The following is an 18,481-nucleotide window of genomic DNA, read 5'->3' as shown; positions in this document are numbered from 1 at the left end:
GGACTGAGAACGTGTCACCTGTGAAGCAGGGAGCGAGAGACCTTGTCTCACTGATGCTGCCGTATCTATCTGGAGGGCCCCTGGGGTGTGAGACGGCACAGAACGGCCAGATGCCCCCTGGGAGATGGGAGGTCAGCTCCGCTGGTCTGAGGACTCTCTCCTGGGGCAGCCGGGCCTGGAGCTTTGTCGGACTCACAGCAGGCTGCATCCTGCTTGCACAGACCTAGAGGTGCAGCTTTTCTCAGTCCCCGATTTCTCTCTTATTCTCTTGGATCTTTCCCTGGGGTCATGAGGTGGGGGATGTGAAGGATGCAAGGATGCTGAGAGAGACCCATGAGTTACTTGGCCTCTTTTACCAAAGTGGAAAGAGAAGCCCCATGAGTTGAAGGCCCTGTTGAAAAATATCTTGACAAGTGGAATGCACTTTGAAAGAAGATTGTTTGTCTAGGGATGGTGTCATATTGAAAGCAAGGAGGATTTATTCCTTCAACAGGAAGAATTTCCCAAAGGAGATCAAGGGAAGGGAAGGGTTTTCCAGAGATTGAGACCACGTGAGCGGGGGTGAGAAATGGCCTCAGGGTCCTGCTGGGGAGCTCTGAGAGCCACGGGCCACGTGGTGCCTGCGTGCATTAAATGTAGGCGAGTAGCTTGCCCTGGGAGAGGGGTGGTCACCCCAAAGCTCCAGCTAGAGGCCTCTGCCCCAGATTAGAGCCCAGTAGCTCCTACCAGGCCCAGGGCCCTGGAGACTGTAGGATGGGCCCTGGCAATGGAGGTCTAGACAGCAGGCAGATTTCCAGGCAGTGGCTGGGACAGGCTGGGGAAGGCAATGACTGCCCCTGACCATTCAGAATATTTTGGGGTGTGTGTGTGTGTGTGTGTGTGTGTGTGTGTGTGTGTGTGTGTGTGTGTGTGTGTGTGTGTGTGTGTGTGTGTGTGTGTGTGTGTGTGTGTGTGTGTGTGTGTGTGTGTGTGTGTGTGTGTGTGTGTGTGTGTGTGTGTGTGTGTGTGTGTGTGTGTGGTAGTGCAGAGAAGAGCGAGATGAATGGGGTTAGAGTGCTTACCAGATATAAAGTCTGCGTGGTAAAGTTCTTGTCACCCTGCCTGGACCTGGCTGACACTCGGTGTACGTAAGAGTGTATACAGAATTCTTGTTAGGGGTGTTTTATGAGACAGTAACTCATACACCCATGTACACTCTGATGCAGCAAAAATATCACACACCCCACATATAACTTCCTTAGTAAACCACACACAGCACATGGAGGTATATACACGGATCCCTCCTGTACTACGTTCTCATACAACCCACCTGTATCACAATCCTCTCCTCCAACACCAAACGCTGGAGATGAGATATGTATATAGACACACACACTATATATATAGGACACACACACACACACTATATATATATATATATATATATATATATATATATATATATGTATCTCCACAACTCTCGCACAAACACAGCTAACTTCAGCCATCGCTAATTACCTCTGTAACAACCAGTCACGTGTCATACACACCACACTTGTAACACATTCTTGAGTAATGCCAGACCCGCTTTGTACAAACCACAGTAAACCACAGTCTCAGTAACCCATGTCAGGATTGCCAGAGAAAATATGGGCTATCCAGTTCAATTTGAATTCCAGATAAACAACAAGTAATTTTTCAGTATCCGTATGTCCCACATATTGTATGGGCCATACTTACACTAAAACTAAGTAAGAACAAATACTGCATGGGAATACTTACACTAAAAAATTATTCTGGGTTTATCTGAAACTGAAATTTAACTGGGTGCCTTGTATTCTTGTTCGCTAAGTCTGGCAACCCTTATATACTTACCACCAGCTGATGTATTATATATTTATTGTAGTTTTGTTTAGTGTGTGTCTTCCCCTACTAGAATGTGCAGCGTTACCAGAGACTACAACAATGGAAGAGTGCCGGATACACAGGAGTAGCTGCTCACTGAATCTTGGTGAATGAATGAATGAACACGCACCATAAATACAAGCCACACCATGTAATGAGGAAAAGAAAAATGTCCCAGAATTCCTGACTTGTGAACAGAAAAAATGCACACAAAGGCCACAGACACAGATAGACACATCTGCACTGTGCTCCCCATGCCAACCCCACACTTACCACAGACTTAACTGATACACATCACTCACTCTTCCCACACACTCACAGTCACCACCGAGGCCTACATTACCAACTAGACAGTGAGAGAATAAGTATTGATTGGAATTAAATCCTGGAGGATCCACTGGGAACCACACTCTCAACTGTGTGTATTCACTGCACCTGACACGTGTCACACACTCAGCAAATATTTGTGGACAGAGGACTGATGAACCCACCCTGAGCCTTCCATTCCTCCCTCAGGAATCTCGAAGTCACAAGAGGATCCCCCTCGGCTTGGATCCACTGTGGTGGCCCAAGGCTGCAGCCCAGGGGCAGTGGAGGTCTCCTCTGCCCCTAAATACTTCTTCTGTACTTCTACTCCGCGCAAGCTCAGCTACGCTGGTAAGGGCGCGGGGCTCCTCAGGTGAGGGGGTGCTTGGCTGTGAGGCAGGAGGCACACAGATCCCAGGGAGGCTGAGAGGAAATCCAGGGTCATCAGAGGTGATGAGGGCTCTGTGGAGGAGCCTGGGCAGGATGGCTGAGCTGTTCCGAGGGCGTGGATGCCAGCTGAGTCTGGGGGGGCGGTGTGAATACTGGTAGTACCATGGTGGGGAAGTCAAGGAGCAGGGGCCGGAAAGGTCTGGGCTTGAGGTGGAGGGAAGAGGGACCAGATTAAGCATCTTCAGAGGAAAATGTAGGCTTTGTCTTTGCCTTTGCTTCCAGAGAAGGACAGAGTTCTGCATCATACACCTCCAGCCTGAGAGCAGGACCATCCAGCTCAGGTCCACACAGCTCACACATACATCTGCCCTCCAGGCACAGCCCTTCTCAGAGCACACATAAACCCCAAGCACCACAGCCCCATTCCACAAGTAATGCACCACCGATATTACCAAAATCACACTCCTTGTCATACACGCATCCAGCCGCATCCCTCACTTACCACAGCCCTCACCACCATACTCCACACCCCTGTATACAGACACCGCTCCAGTATCCCCCCCACGCACATGAAAAGCCCACAGATGACACCAGATACACCGCTCCATCCTACGGCCAACAGACACCAAGCTCACGACATAGCTACGTCATGTAAATGTCCCTCTCTCGTCTACCACACCTGCTCCCTCAGCTTCCGGCACGGCCCATGCATGTTATTATGGTTTTAATTTCCTTTTTCAGCAATGCGGAGATTTCGAGACACTGCCTGGCCTACAGCACCCCTAGCCCAGGTTCAGGAAGAAGGGGAGACCGCTCCCCCATCACACTGTGTCTCCTCCTCACTCTCTTCACCCTGTAAGGACTATCTGCACCCAGACAAAGAGGAAAGGGGCATGAAAATATACTACGTGCAGGTACAAGTGAACAAGGGTGTCGCTGTCTCCTGGAAGACAAAGAAACCCTTGGAGTTGCCTGAAAAGCAGCTGACGATAGAAGAAGTGACCCTTCCTGAGGATGCGTGCACAGTAGGCACTTGCCCCTCTGATGTGTCCACCGAAAGCCTCCTGTCTGACAGTGAGCCCACTGGGGAGGAGAAAGAGTATGAGGAAAGGGCAGAGCCAGGCAGCCCATCAGGGTCACCTGCCGTCGAGGAGAGACCCAGGGCCAAGACACCGGACTGGATGGTGACCATGGAGACCGGCTTCAGGTGCATGGCCTGCTGCCGGGTCTTCCCCACCTTGGAGATCCTCCAGCAGCACGTGAAGGGCGGCGTCCTGCAGGGCTTCAGCTGCCGTGTCTTTCATCTCAACATGGCCCAGTGGATGGGCAATGTGGAATCCGAGAGCACACCTGAGGAGGAGGAGGAGGAGGAGGAGGAGGAGGAGGAGGAGGAGGAAGAGAAGCAAGAAGAAAAGGAGAATGAGGGAGAGCAGCCCACGGGGGAAGGCCCCAGCCCAAAGAGACCCCGCAGGCAGGGTCTTTTCTCTCCTTTGAGTTCCAAACAGCAACTGAGATTCATGGGACAGAAGATCCTGGAAGACGGTGTGGCCGTCCCTTGGAAGAGGTAAGGCTTGAGGCTGGCACTCTTCTGAGCCTATGTCACGACGGCCCAGAGGAGTCTAAGGGAAGGGGCCGCACACATGTGCTGGTTGACCTAATGGCTCTGCAGTTGCATCAAATGGGACACACCCAGCACTAACAAAGGCATTTTACGTCAGCTCTGTTGACGTAAACAAGAAGGTGGAGCCTTTTCCTAGGAGTTTTCTCAGGGTCTGCACGATGGACCTCAACTCTTAGAGGACGTACCGCCAGCAGCTCCTTCTCGGCAGAGAGAGCCAGGAGTGGTCTCAAGAGAGGACGGGGGCCCTTGCAGGACCAGAACTTTGAGGTCTGAGAGCCTTGGGCCTGAGCCGAGATCTCACCCTGACCACTGTACCTAGCCTTCTGTGACAAAGGGGAATATGAAAGAGAGTCACGTGGAAATGAGGTCCCCCGAGATATGGAAGTGTTCCAGAACCTTCGTTGCGTGGTAGTTGATCTGGAGCCAAGCTCACTGTGGTGTGTGTGGCTCTGAGCATTAAGGCAATGCTGGAGGGTAACCCTGACCAGCAGAGCTTGGAGTGCTTCTTGTCTCTTCCTGTCCTACCTCATTTGTTTTATCCCTTCCAGGGAGAAGAAAGGACCCTCGGGAGAGTAGCAGACAGAATGCCGTGGTCTGAAGGAGGATGAAGGGACCGGCACTCAGTCTAACATCATATGACAATAGAAGCGTCCTAGGCAATAAAGGGCATTTTCCAAACCTTTCCTAGAGCTTTTATTTAATGACATTTTTCTATCTATGCGTCTATCTGTCATCTACATCTGTATCTTTCAAGGTTTGTGAACAAGCTTTCACATAAGCACTAGAGACGTCCGCCAGCATTTTCCAGAAGAGGCCTGCAAATTGCTGGGGACTCCTCACAAATAGGGAACGGCCACAACCCCTGCCACACAGACTATGCGCGTGGCCCTCCTGACGTACTCCCACTCTCTCTCTGAATTTCCCAACGTCTGAGATGAGGGTGCTGGCTGGAGGCAATGATCACGTGCAGGCTGAATCTTCTCCAGATTCTGATTCTCTTCCTGGGCATATCGTCCTCAAGCACAGTCTCCATGTCCCTGGCCACACTGATCTCTCTCCTTCAGTCCTTCCCTCCCTCCCTCTCCTGCCTCCCAGTGCAGAGAATACTTTTTTGCATTTGAGACGACATTTATTTTTGGTTCACAGAATTCTCACCTGTTCTACTGTGGCCTCCGTTGTGAACATTCCAAAGCTGAGACTTTTCTGTTTTTCTCCCTCATTTCTGCTGAGTCTTTACCTTCCTAATGCAGTGAACTCACAGTGCCTAGCTGACTGGATGGGGAAAAAAATCCAGGGAGCAAAGAGAAATAATAAAAGAATATATCAGTTAATTTTTCATAGTGTTATCCAACTACATATTTTTAAAATTTTGGAACAATATTAGGAATCTTCTCTTTATAAAAAACTGAATTATCGGGCTTCCCTGGTGGAGCAGTGGTTAAGAATATGCCTGCGAATGCAGGGGACATGGGTTCGAGCCCTGGTCTGGGAAGATCCCACGTGCCACGGAGTAACTAAGCCCGCGCGCCACAACTACTGAGCCTGCGCCCTAGAGCCCGTGTGCCACATCTACCGAGCCCACGTGCCACAACTACGGAAGCCTGCGTGCCTAGAGCCCATGCTCCGCAACAAGAGAAGCCACTGCAATGAGAAGCCCGTGCACCACAGCCAAGAGGAGCCCCCGCTCACTGCAACTAGAGAACGCCCGCTAGCAGCAACAAAGACCCAATGCAGCCCAAAATAAATTAATTAATTTTAAAAAATTGAATTAGTTTCAAGGGTACAATGTATAAAAGTACAATAAAAGCCCCCCTTCATAACCCCCCAACCCCACTCTCAAGATGGAATAGATATGCTGTGATACAATTTATAGTCGTAGTACTACTCCTCCTCCCACCACATCCGAAATCCTCTGAGCCCGGTGCAGCAGCTTCCTTTCACAATGCTAGGACCCGCCACAAGACAGATGATAATCCCTTTGGACATTTCAAGGAGCGGCACCAAGGGAACAGTACCGGGGAAATGCCACTGACAGCTCAGAATATCCATGGCATTTCTAGAGCCTCGGCACTGCTCTCGCTCTGGGTATGAAGGTCCAAAAAGCACGTCAGAGAATATTCATACTTGTAAACAAGCTCCACCTTTGAAACACAATCTACATAGAAACACATATACAAGCCTGCACGATGGATGAAGCCAACGTCTCCTCCATGATTGACCTTCTGACAACCTTATTGTCTCCTCAACCATAAAAGGTCAACTTCAGACTCACGACCTTGCCTTGTCACCAGAAACATCCAAGCTTGGATCAGTCTTTCTAAGAGCAGATATTTGCTCTCTGAACTATTAGAGACTTGTCACATACACAGAAGTAAAACAGGATTGTTTCTATCTACCTGGGGACCTGGAGTCTTTCACATTGCTCCTGTTAAAACTCTCAGAGCACCAAAACTTTACCTACAAAGGGTTCAAGCTATGACATTCCCAATTTTCACAAACCTCCTCAGCTCTTGTGAGTCACATGCAGCCAATTCCAGAAATTGGAAACACGGTTGTGAGGATGAAACTGACTTTGGGGCTCCCCTTGGATATGGTCTTCCAGACTTACCAAAAGGCCATTAAGAGGAAGGTTTACCCCACCTCAGGGAAACCCGAGGCAGTACTTGCAGTCAAGGGCTGGCCATGGCTTCTGAGCTACATCCAAAAAGAATTTCATACTGTACCTGGATCTGCTGAAGCCATTTCTGACTGTCCGAGAGCCAGCATGTATCGTTCCTGAACTGCCTCCATTGTGGATCATCAGTAGGGCTGTCACCTTTACTAAATAAAAATACAGGATACCCAGTTAAACTTGAACTTCACATGAATAATAAGTCATCACTTTTAGTATAAGTAGATCCTATGTACTATTTGGGGCATACTTATCTTAAAAATGTACTCGTTGTTTTTCTGACATTCATATTTAACTGAAGAGCCTATATTTTATCTGTCAACCCTACTCAGCAGAAATGATGGAGGCTTATAGAGATCCAAGAGATGCCTCAGAGCATCCTCAGCTTTTATTTCTATGTCCTGGACAGTGAGCCCGAGCTTCCCACTCCCATTAATTGGCTATAATGGAGTATAGTCTCCATTTTAGAGGTTTTGCTACTTGTCATTGTTATTATCTTCCTCTCACAGCAGTGAGAGGCCCGCATATTGCAAAAGAAACACACAAACAAACAAACAAAAAGGAATAAGCTTGAATAATTCCTCCAAATCTCAGTGGTTTAAAACAACAAAGGTTCATTTCCCGCTCGTTGTACATGCCCATCATGGGCTGCCTAGGAGTTCTGCTCTTCGTTTTCCTTATTCCTGCCCCCAGCTTGACAAAGCCACCTCTCTCAGTCATCTTTGTAGAGAGAAAGAATTCTGGAGCCTCACACTGGCAGTGTGAGTTCTCGCCCAAAAGTAACACACATCACTTCCACCCAGAATTGTTGACCACAATCTTATTTTTAGGGAAACCACTGCCCAAAACTGCCTGCCCTGACCAGGCCCGACAGTAACCACTTTCACGAGTTATCTTAAAACAGGAGGTCCTGGTAAGGAACGCGGAACTAACCAACTACCACCAACCGGAAGAATTAGGGAAAGGTCAAAAGGAGAGAGGAGACTCCTGTCCATATGTCCTACCAACCTCCCAGAATCCTTCTCTCTGGAACCTATCTTAGCTGAGCAATGTGTGCACCACCAGAAAGGATCCTGAGTCAGAATGACTGGCCGGAGACAACCCAGAAACTAACCCCATCACCATAAAACCTGAGACTGCGAGCCACATGGCAGAACAGTTCTCCTGGGTTCCCTTCCCCTCCTGCTCTGCACCCGGACACCCCTTCCCAATAAAGTCTGTTGCTTTGTCAGCACGTGTGTCTCCTCAGAAAATTCTTTTCTGAGTGGTAGACAAGAGCCCACTCTTGGGCCCTGGAAGAGGTCCCTCTTCCTGCAACATTATCATGTGTCTCTCCATTTTCTAAACTCCTTAGGCAAAAGTAATTGTGAACAATACTACTGAATAGTACAGAAACCATACAGAAAAATTCTAATCCCTCCCTGTTAAATAGGAGACTTGACAAAACCACCAAGCTATGCATTCACAAAACTGGGTCTAGAACTCACATCTCTTAGGTCATGATTCAGAACCTTTTCCCACTACGCTGTATGTTAGGATTTTTACACCAAGACAATGTAGTTGGGTTAATAATGCCTTTCATTTTTTGTTTTTGTTTTTGTTTTTCATAAATGGATTCAGGAGGGAGGCTTTGGAAGCCCCTAAAACACTTGCCTTAAACTGAAAAGCAACTGGAAAATAATCCCACTGCCTTTTGAAATGTTTGACCTAGTAAAGATTAGATGTCTGGGAGGCTTTTATGTTCTGAATATAAGGAATAAAAAGGAAACAATCTTCCTAAGACTTTAGGAAACAGGCGGAAAAACTCTTGACTCCCACTTTGCTATTTTGATTAGCTCGTTGACACTTCAGTTCTTTGACTAATAGCAGTGGCAACAGCTGGAGTTTAGCCAAGATATAAGTATATATAATAGGGTGGCGGCCCCTGCAGAACCACATACCACTGTAGATGCTTTAGCTCAATCCTACTTGCTCATAGGTCTGTGCAAAGTAACAAATGGTTCTGAAACATTTATTCCAAATAGCTTTCTTATTATTACTTTAAAGATAACTTGGCTGCCAAATACTTGCTCCCTGGTGAAAAAGAATGCATATATGGGAGGAGGATTTATGTATCAAGATATGCTGCTTATTTCCCTCCTGCTGATACAATGCACATCTAATGAATTAGAGATAATCTTCCTCTCTTCCCCAAATTGTAGATAAATGAGTATGTCGTTTCTCCCTCCCTTCAATTCATCCTGGTCATAGTTATTTTCTTTAAGACTATTATTCCCCTGCTTAAATCTTAAATGGCTTCCCAATGCGAGAAGAAGAAAACCGAAAAGAGTCAACCGAACGTTCAAAGCCCCGTAGGGTTGAAGACCCTGCCGAGTTTTCCAGACTAAGCGTAACACTCACCTTCCCGCCTCCACTCAACTAGGCCAGACTTCCCTCCCTCCATCAGAGGACAGGCGCTTGCTCAACTCATTTCTTTCAAGAGTATAATTTTTCAAAGTACAAATTGTTTTTAAGTTCAATTAAAATCCCACTTTCTACAGGAAGCCCTTCCAGATATCCCAGTGAGAATGGACCACACATTTTCCCAGCATGTTAGTTGTACCTCTGTGATAACTCTTTTCACATCCTTCAATCGGGCAGACTCTTAATGAATGCGTCTGATTTCCCCCACAACATAGAGTAGGAGCCCTTGGAAAGTAAGACGCCATGATTCCTTATCTCTGGATTTTCCACATCTCCTTGCACTGAGTATGATCCCTAGCAGGACCCTGTGGGCTCCTGGGCACAAAGCCTGTATCGGTGTCCCCCATTTCTTGATTACAGGAAATAGGCTTCATTCAGCCTCCATGACCTTCCCTGAGTTCCAAGGAGCAGGTTCAAACAGTTGCTAATTAGAGAAGGGAGGGGATGCGAGACAAGGGAGGAATAGTCACAAGAAACACTAGTGCAGCCTTCGGGCAGGGTCTTGGTTCCCCCTTAAGGGATACACATAACAATATCTTTGAGCTGTTTTGCAGATACTGAAACCCCCACTAGGTGGGAGAAGTTAATGGTGTGCTACCCACAAACACGCAGACCCCAGAACCAGTTGGAACCGTAAGGTTGATGATGCTGACACCCACTTACCTCACCACCAACCAATCAGAGAAATGTCCATGAGCTGATCATACTCTCCTCTTTGAACGATTACTATAAAACTCCTCACTACCCTCTCCAGGTCAGGGACGCAGAGTTTTGAGGGCAATCGCCTGCTCTAGCCCCCTTTGCCTGGCAAAGCAATAAAGCTATTCTTTTCTACTTCACCCACAACTCTGTCTTGAGATTTAATTCAGTGTCAGGGTACGGAGGCCGGATTCGGCTTCAAGTATGAGCTCCCCTACTTGCTCCTCTATCCCGCAAAAAAAAACACAAAAGCTTAAATAAATTACCAAAGTACTGGATCTTCTTCCTCCCTAGGCAAAACAATGTCCTGACCAGTGGCCTCTCTTCCTTTTCCCCATACCAGCACAGGAATGCCATCTCTGCATTTATGCTTGCCTGTCACCATGTTCATGTAACTGAACAAAAGTGACAGCCCTCGGGCTTCCCTGGTGGCGCAGTGGTTGGGAGTCCGCCTGCCGATGCACGGGACACGGGTTCGTGCCCCGGTCCGGGAGCATCCCGCATGCCGCGGGGCCGCTGGGCCCGTGAGCCACGGCCGCTGGGCCTGCACGTCCGGAGCCTGTGCTCCGCAACGGGAGAGGCCACAACAGGGAGAGGCCCGCGTACCGCAAAAAACAAAAAAAGTGACAGCCCTGTTCATCCCATGTCCTGTGTAATCCACCCAACTCCCTTCGTCTCCATCTAAAACTATTTTTTACACTGCCTAAAATTTAACCATAGAGAATCAGGACTTTGAATGTTTACCCTTCAAAGATTTTTATTAAAATACAAGTAACCTCATGAGAAGTGGTGCCTTAACTTAAACCATCATCAGCCACTGTTTTAGCAAGGACTAGGGGAAAACAGGCTGAGAATTGGGCCATTTTTTAATGGCATTGGAAATGTAGAGACAGGAAGAAGAAGAAATGGTATCTGATCAGGAGGTAGATGTTGGGGAGGTGGTGAAAAAGTACTAAAAATAAATATTCCACTTCCTCATAAATTTGCAACAGACAAAATCTTCCTGAGCTGGTGCCCCTGTGTGAAGCAATGTATTAAGGACATAAGACATAGAGATCCACTGCAAATTAATCATGTTAATAAACTGAGCTGAGACTCAGAGAGTTCAAATAACTAGGGTTGAGAAGAATATTCGAAGTTTACTTTTTAAAGGAGCCCAGAGATTGAGGTAAAACCCACAGCTGTAAAGAACACCTTTGCATCAAGGACTTAGCTTCTATGTATGAATTGTAAGTAAGGGAAGCAGCCTTAGAAAGCAGAATCAGATGATTACTGGTGCCTAGGAAAACCTCTGGCCTAAAGAAGTCATCTGAAGTTAGCCCCATCTTCCTCTAAACCCATTTGGTAGGGTTTTGAAAATCTCCTCCATGAACATAATACACTTGACATGAATTCATGGAAGTAAATGAGGTTAACAGGATCTGACCAACACCTTAGTGTCTCTTCCAAAGGATGGGCAGTGTATCCATAATGAGGAAAGGGATATGAAATGCTCACAAATCCCATGATGAAAATGCCTCTTGGTCTATAAATCATGTTTCCCTGCTGTTCATAGCTCTGAAAACGATTAGAGAGAAACCTACTCCTGGGTGTGACAACTGGGGTCACTGAAGATTAGATGTTGCCATGAGCCCACAGAGTCTGCCCTGCAGAAAGCAGTAAAATGATCAAACCCCCACTCCTTCTGCTGGAATATTTACTGTTGACACAAGAGTTCAGCTGTAGACTATGAGCAAAAACCTTCTGTCAATCACTTTCAGTCCTTAATTGGATAAAAAGAGCTAGAGATCTTTCAAAACAGTTGAAGATTGCTACTTGACAGGGGGGGCTGGGAGTAGTGCAACTGGCATATGGGTAATTTTTAAGGCTACTTTTAAGTGTGAAGCCCTTTGACTGGTTCTCTGTCTCATGGGTATCCCAAAATTTCCATCTCACTGAAATTTGGAAAAGAATTCAGGTTCTGTCTTTCCCCAGAGAGGGGAGGCAGCCACAAGCTTTACAAACCTAGCGTTTGTACATACAGCGAAGTTAGATTCGCTTACTATTGGAGCCTGACAATACTTGATACCTGATAAAAATCACTGTCAAATAACATTTATAAGAACCCAATTGCATGAGATGGGGTACGATGTTGAGGATCACAAGCAGTTACAGCAAAGGCCTCCAGGTGCCCAGAGTTTAGGGCAAGCAAATGAGTATATAGGAAAGGCAAAATTTAAAAATGGCAGACCAAATTTGAATGGACCAAGTAACTGCTTTGCCATTGTACATTCTTCCTATTCCCCGTCACCCATCCATCTATCCATCCCCCCAAAACATACCCCAACCCTAGTGACAAAGGTGGAGGCAAAGCCTGGAAGGACAGTCCACAGGTACTGAGATGCTCAGGGTTGGGAAGGACTTTGATGCTTGTGAAATCCAATCCACGGTACCTTTGAATTTCCTCTGCCATGGCTCCACCAAGTAATTACTTGGCACATGTCCTAGGACCTTCAGGGACTGGGAATCCACCACTTTCTAAAACAACAACAAAACTCAACATATTTAGGCAGATAAAACGTATTTAGGCAGATAGAACAAAAAATTCTTCCTTGTAAGGACAAATCCACTTCCCCAGAGCCTGTGGCTTCTGGTTGCAGCTTTTAGGGCCACAGAGAAAAAAAAAATCAACATTCCTCTTCCACAAGACAATCCTTCTAATATTTGAAGACTGTTATCTCAGCCCTTCAAGTCTTTTCTTCAGCTGCACAGCCCTATTTCCCTAAACGTCCAGATTTCATTTCCACATTGTGATCCAAACTTTCTCCTGAATGTGGGTCCTAGTTGCTTTATATTTATCTTAGTCTACAGTCCCCAGAACTTAACACAGTATTCCAACTAAGGTCTGACCAAGGCAAAGCAGAGTGGGGTTCTTACCTCCCCCACCAGAGGTACTTCTCTTAAGACTGGCTTTTTGGTAGCCACATCAAACTGCTAACTCCTACTGAGCTGATACAGCCACTTTAAAGTAGCCAAGTCATACTTCAAAACCATTATTTCTCACCAAGTAATGGGGCTATCTGGGTTATCCAGACCTCTTCTATCCCTCACCCAAAGACCATCCATAAGCCTCACCCCACCAACATAAAAGCACAAGAAATGGGTAAAGTTTTCTGTTTTGTACTTTCCTTGGAAAAAGCTGAAAATTATTTGATTCGCCCAAGACTCCTCAAAATACCCCAGGTCAGGGGCTTCCCCGGTGGCGCAGTGGTTGAGAGTACGCCTGCCGACGCAGGGGACACGGGTTCATGCCCCGGTCCGGGAAGATCCCACATGCCGCGGAGCGGCTGGGCCCGTGAGCCATGGCCGCTGAGCCTGCACGTCCGGAGCCTGTGCCCCGCAACGGGAGAGGCCACAACAGTGAGAGGCCCGCATACCAGAAAAAAAAAAAAAAAAATAGGTGCATAAGTTTGCAGGAACATGATAAAGCAATTAAAAGTGAATGTTAGCTAGTATTAAATGAAAAAAACAATTTAAAACTGTACCTATGTTATAAATACAAATACACATCCATGAATACATATGATGAAGAGATTACAGAAATATAAAAGCAGCTAATTTGTAAGCAGGTAAGCAGTAGACTGGAAGATGTCCTTCATTTCCCTTAATTTTTCTTTTACTTGTAAAATAAAAAAATGATGAAATAAAACAAAAATTAAAACCGAAACCAATTAAATTTAACAGGAATTTTAAAAAAAGCACACATGGCACACTCAGGTCCTCATATGCTTAGACTCTCCTTGAAAGAGAAAACCCATAGGGAACTATACCCAATATTTCGTAATAACCTATAAGGGAAAAGAATCTGAAAATATATGTATATATATGTATAACTGAATCACTTTGCTGTACACCTGAAATTAATACATTGTAAATCAACTATACTCCAATCAAAAAAAAAAAAGAAAAAGAAAAAAAAGAGGAAAACCTGTGTCCAACCTGAGTACAAAAATGGCGTTTTTAACAGCAAGAAAGGCAAGCTCTACTCACCTGGAATGTGCTCATTTTCTCTCTCCTTCTGGGGCAGTGCAGAGTCCTAGCAAGACAGACAGGGAAAGAAGAAGTCAAACTGGAAACTGGTTTAAAGAAAAAGAAGTCACTAACCCACGTGGTGCTCATTGTGAATTACCAAGGCTCCCAGTCCTCGGGGTGGCTACAGCTGATTAGGCTTGATGAGCAGAGCCCCACGCAGATACCAGATGCCCCCGTGAACCCCCTCAGTGGCTGTGTGAGGAATGACCTGCCCAGCCATACACAGTGGCCCCCTCACAGTGTGCCTGCAGCTTCCACAGGGGTCATTCTTATTCTGGGTATGGGGTAAACAGAGACCATGTAAGTCAGAGTAGGTTTTGGAGTCAATATGCATGGGCTCTGATCAGGCTACGCCATTCACTAGCAGTGTCACCCTGGGCAAATTATTCACATCTCTTCGCCTCAGTTCTGTCCTCTGCCAGTAGGGGAGAACACGGGCATCCACCTCGTGAGATCGTCATAAGGTAGGAAGCTCTGAGAACACCACTGTCAGGGTTTCTTATTTCTTAGCAACTGCGGTAAAGCAGATGATATTTTAGTTAGAAATTATCCTTAGAGATGTGATTTCTACCAACAGAAGACTGTCAGACATGTGGAGGTCATACGTTGTTGCCCTGTTATGGGAGAGTCTTTATAGACTTCTGAAAATCTCTGCTTGTCTTCCTGAAGATTTTGTGACTGCAACAATAATATTTAAATTGACATGGACAACTTTTTACAAAAGGTATAAAAATACGTTAAGTTTCTTTTTAAACAGGAAGTACCCTTTTGACAATTATGCACAGAGGTAAAGAGAACTAAGAAAAGCCAGGATTCTGCAACAACAATAAAAAATAGTTTGACAGTCCATACCTAATTCAAATGAAAAAAGACAGGAATCTGAATTGTAATTATATCATTATAAATATAGGAAAGTTTAAGAAATAAATGGGAGACTTCCCTGGTGGTACAGTGGATAAGACTCCACATTCCCAATGCAGGGGGCCCGGGTTCGATCTAGTACAAAAGATGGCAATGATTCCACTCCCCAAAGCTTGGGAGAGAGATATCTTCACAACTTCTAACGACCTCCCTTTTGACTCTACACTTGCTAGCTGTCTTCTGCTCAATTCAGGATTCTGAAAGGGGCCCTGACAGTTGACAATAATTAGTGGGGGAATAAAATCATTGGACTAAGTAGGCCTTTGGTGAAGCCAGCTCAGTTTTATCTGTGACATCCAGCAGGGTCAATTTCCTCGGCCTCAGTTTCCAGAAAAGACCCTCTCTTGAGCTTCTCGAATTTTCACGTGCATGTGAATTACTGCGGGATCTTGTTGGAATGCAGCCTCCTGGACCCCCTACGCAGAAATTATAAATCAGAACGTCTCGAATGGGGCTCAAGGCTGGGCATTTCCATCCAAGTGATGCCAATGCCGCTGGTTTGTGGACCACAACTTGAGTAGCACTGCAGTGTAACATCAGTCCCACAAAAAACAGCCTCCACGACACAGAAACATACACAAAGAGTAACCAGACAAAAAGGCACGAAAACATTAACAACTGTTATCTTTACATCCTAAAGTTACAGATAATTAAAATTGTTCTTTATGTATATATCTGCATTTTTCCATAATGATTATGCTACTTCTATGATATACATATTATTTGAAATAAAATAAATGACCCAGTTGAGAAAACTATCTTAAACACTCAGAAAATAGCCTAAACCTTGCTCTCAAGGTCCCCACAATTAAGTCCCAACCTCCTTTCATGATATGATTCTAGCCAGTACCCTATGCTCAAAGAGGATATACCAAAGGGATTAGCAAACTCAGCTGCTGGACTCAAACTGCCTGGGTCCCAACCCCAGCTCTACCTCCTACCATCTGGGTGAGGATGGGCCAACAGGGTTGTGTTCCCTGCCCCCAGCTCCTCAGCCTTAAAGTAGAGAAAACAGCAGTACCGATTCACAGAGCCACCGCCTGATGGAAATATGTTCATTTGCATAAAGCTTTTAGAATGGAAATTAGTGACCAAGGCTCAGTTATCATCGTTACCCATGTCTCATACGTTCTACAATTTATAGGAATATCTTAAGTAGAAGAATGCCAAGTCCTACTCACGTGGGGCTCTGTTGCCTCTTCCTCCGTGCAGTGCTTTTTGAGAAGCCAGGGCTGGGGAAGGAAAGGAGACTGTGAAATACCAGGGCTGTGTTTCCATCCCCACTAATTCATACCGCACCCCCTTCCGCCCCCGTACCAGCTACAAGTCCTCTCCTTCCAAAACAGGCCAGGAGTCCAGGACAATTCAGCTTCCTGGGCTCACAGAATCCCGCTGCAAAATGGGTGCCTCCCGAATTAGCGTAGTATTAATACCAACAATGTATCAGGCAGTTGTAGACCTTTTACTTGTGCTATCTCGTTTCTCCTCACAACACTATATTAACAAGGCATTCCTTTTTCCCCCCTTTTACCGAACAGCAACGGAGGCACAGAGGAGTTAAGCAACTCACCCAGTGTGACGCCGTATGAAGCGGTAGGGCTAGCTCATAGGTGGGGGACGGGGTCAGGTTAGGGGTGAAGAAAACCGGGGAGACCCTCAAACCCCAGGAGGCACGACCTGAGCCCACCCCATCCCGGCTACGTTACCAAACGCAAAGAAGCTCCGCCCGCGGGACGTACATCACCACTCCAGGCCCTCAAACCTCCGCTTTTAGCCGCTCCTCCTCTTTCTCCCCAAATGAAAGGTCTGCAAAGGGGAAGCTTGAATGGGTCGTGAAGAGCGGACCTGAAACACCGTCACCCGGCAAAACATGGCTGCTACGTGTCCTCCTGGGGCGGAAGTGCCTGCGACTAACCCGGAACTCCTGGACCATATTTCCCAGAATTCCGCGGGTAAACCTTTACAGCGAGGCGTTACTGTAGCTGCAGTATCTGGGACTACACGAGTTTACGAGCTCTGGACTACATGTCCCAGAATGCAAGGGTGGGTGCGGGGGTGTCTACCGGCACGAGCTCTGGACTACTTGTTTTCACTCTGGTTTTCACTTTCCGGAATCCCTGAGAAGGTCTCAGGCCGTCTTGCCGTTCGCCTGTGTAGGCCTCAGAAGAGTGTAGATTCTGTTCATTGAAAGGCGTACAAACTCAGTAGAATTTTGGACGTCTTCAAGAGGCTAAGCGACATAAAAGCATTACCAGCCACGAAGGCTTCCTGGTAAACCCCAAAGAGTTTCACCATTGGAATAAGGGGAGAAGGAAACTGGGCTTTCTTTGGCAGGGACTGAAGCCAAACGCCAAAACACCTCATTCCCTGAAATTGTGTAAAGGTGAACGTGTTTTGTTAGCATCTTACAACCCGTGCAGAAGCAAGGGAAAATCCTTTCTAGAGACAGACATCAACATCCTAGGTCTCAAGTTATTTCTGTAATTATAAAATCTGTGACATTGCTATTTGACCAAGTGAACTCTAAGGGGAAGGAAAAAGCATTACTTGACATACGGAGGGACACTTCACAGTCATAAAAGTTTCAAATTCTCAGAAACTAATAACTTCAGCTGATACTTTATAAAGCAAACATTGACAGAACCATGAAGAGAAACATTCAAATTCATAATTGGATCTGGAGATTGGAACACATACATAGAGGGAAATGTTGAGCCTTAAAAGCATATATTAAAGTAGAAAGGGGGGCTTCCCTGGTGGCGCAGTGGTTGAGAGTCCGCCTGCCGATGCAGGGGACACGGGTTCGTGCCCCGGTCCGGGAGGATCCCACATGCCGCGGAGCGGCTGGGCCCGTGAGCCATGGCCGCTGAGCCTGGGCGTCCGGAGCCTGTGCTCCGCAACGGGAGAGGCCACAACAGTGAGAGGCCCGCATACAGCAGGGAAAACAAAAACAAAACAAAACAAAACAAATAAAGTAGAAAGGAAGTTGAAAATTGATTCAGAAAACATCCATTTCAGGAAATTAATAAATGAATAATAAAACTGAAGAAGGCAGATGGAAAAATATAAGATCAGATGAATGAAATACAAAAATAAAGTAGATCCCACACACACCCACAAAACAGAAATTAAAGAAAAAAACAAAACAAACAAAAAAAGATCATCCATAGTATAAACAAAGATTTTTTTCAAAAATGTGTTCCAAATTCTTTCAGGAAAGTATCCTCCAAGAACTATTCCTGACTTAAGCCAACATAGCACACAGGATTTCTTTCCACTACAAGTAAAGTGAAATCTTGGATATAGCATGATGAAATACGGTAACATGATTAAGTTTTATTTATTCACCTCCTGTTCCCTATGGCACCCTCCACTCCCTTCTCTACCCCGTAAGCTACCATTCTAATTTGTTTGATGTGTTTTCTTTTGGGTGTGTTCTTGTGCAAAATGTGCAC

General features: G+C 46.1%; 2 protein-coding genes across 2 annotated transcripts; one reads left to right on the top strand and one right to left on the bottom strand.

Annotated features, from left to right (window-relative positions):
* The first annotated feature begins 1,537 nt into the window (after positions 1-1,537).
* On the top strand, positions 1,538-4,911 carry LOC309815581 (protein FAM170A-like). Its single transcript, XM_082642475.1, has one exon. It carries the CDS (start codon positions 3,324-3,326, stop codon positions 4,146-4,148), a length of 825 nt encoding a protein of 274 aa, XP_082498601.1. The 5' UTR covers positions 1,538-3,323; the 3' UTR covers positions 4,149-4,911.
* Positions 4,912-6,645: 1,734 nt separating this feature from the next.
* On the bottom strand, positions 6,646-16,959 carry LOC309815484 (uncharacterized protein; the record flags this gene model as incomplete). The annotated part of the gene is made up of 4 exons (XM_082642363.1): positions 6,646-7,021; positions 14,064-14,109; positions 16,208-16,258; positions 16,789-16,959. The coding sequence occupies 4 exons, from the start codon at positions 16,957-16,959 to the stop codon at positions 6,843-6,845; spliced, it is 447 nt and encodes a 148-aa protein (XP_082498489.1). The 3' UTR covers positions 6,646-6,842.
* Between the last annotated feature and the right edge of the window lie 1,522 nt (positions 16,960-18,481).

This window comes from Mesoplodon mirus (assembly GCF_964341445.2).
Source record: "Mesoplodon mirus genome assembly, chromosome: 14".
NCBI classification, from domain to species: domain Eukaryota; kingdom Metazoa; phylum Chordata; class Mammalia; order Artiodactyla; family Ziphiidae; genus Mesoplodon; species Mesoplodon mirus.
This window is presented reverse-complemented; position numbering and strand designations above follow the sequence as displayed.

Excerpts from the sequence above, each read along its gene's own strand:
- LOC309815581 (XM_082642475.1), top strand. The coding sequence starts at position 3,324 with ATGCGGAGATTTCGAGACACTGCCTGGCCTACAGCACCCCTAGCCCAG.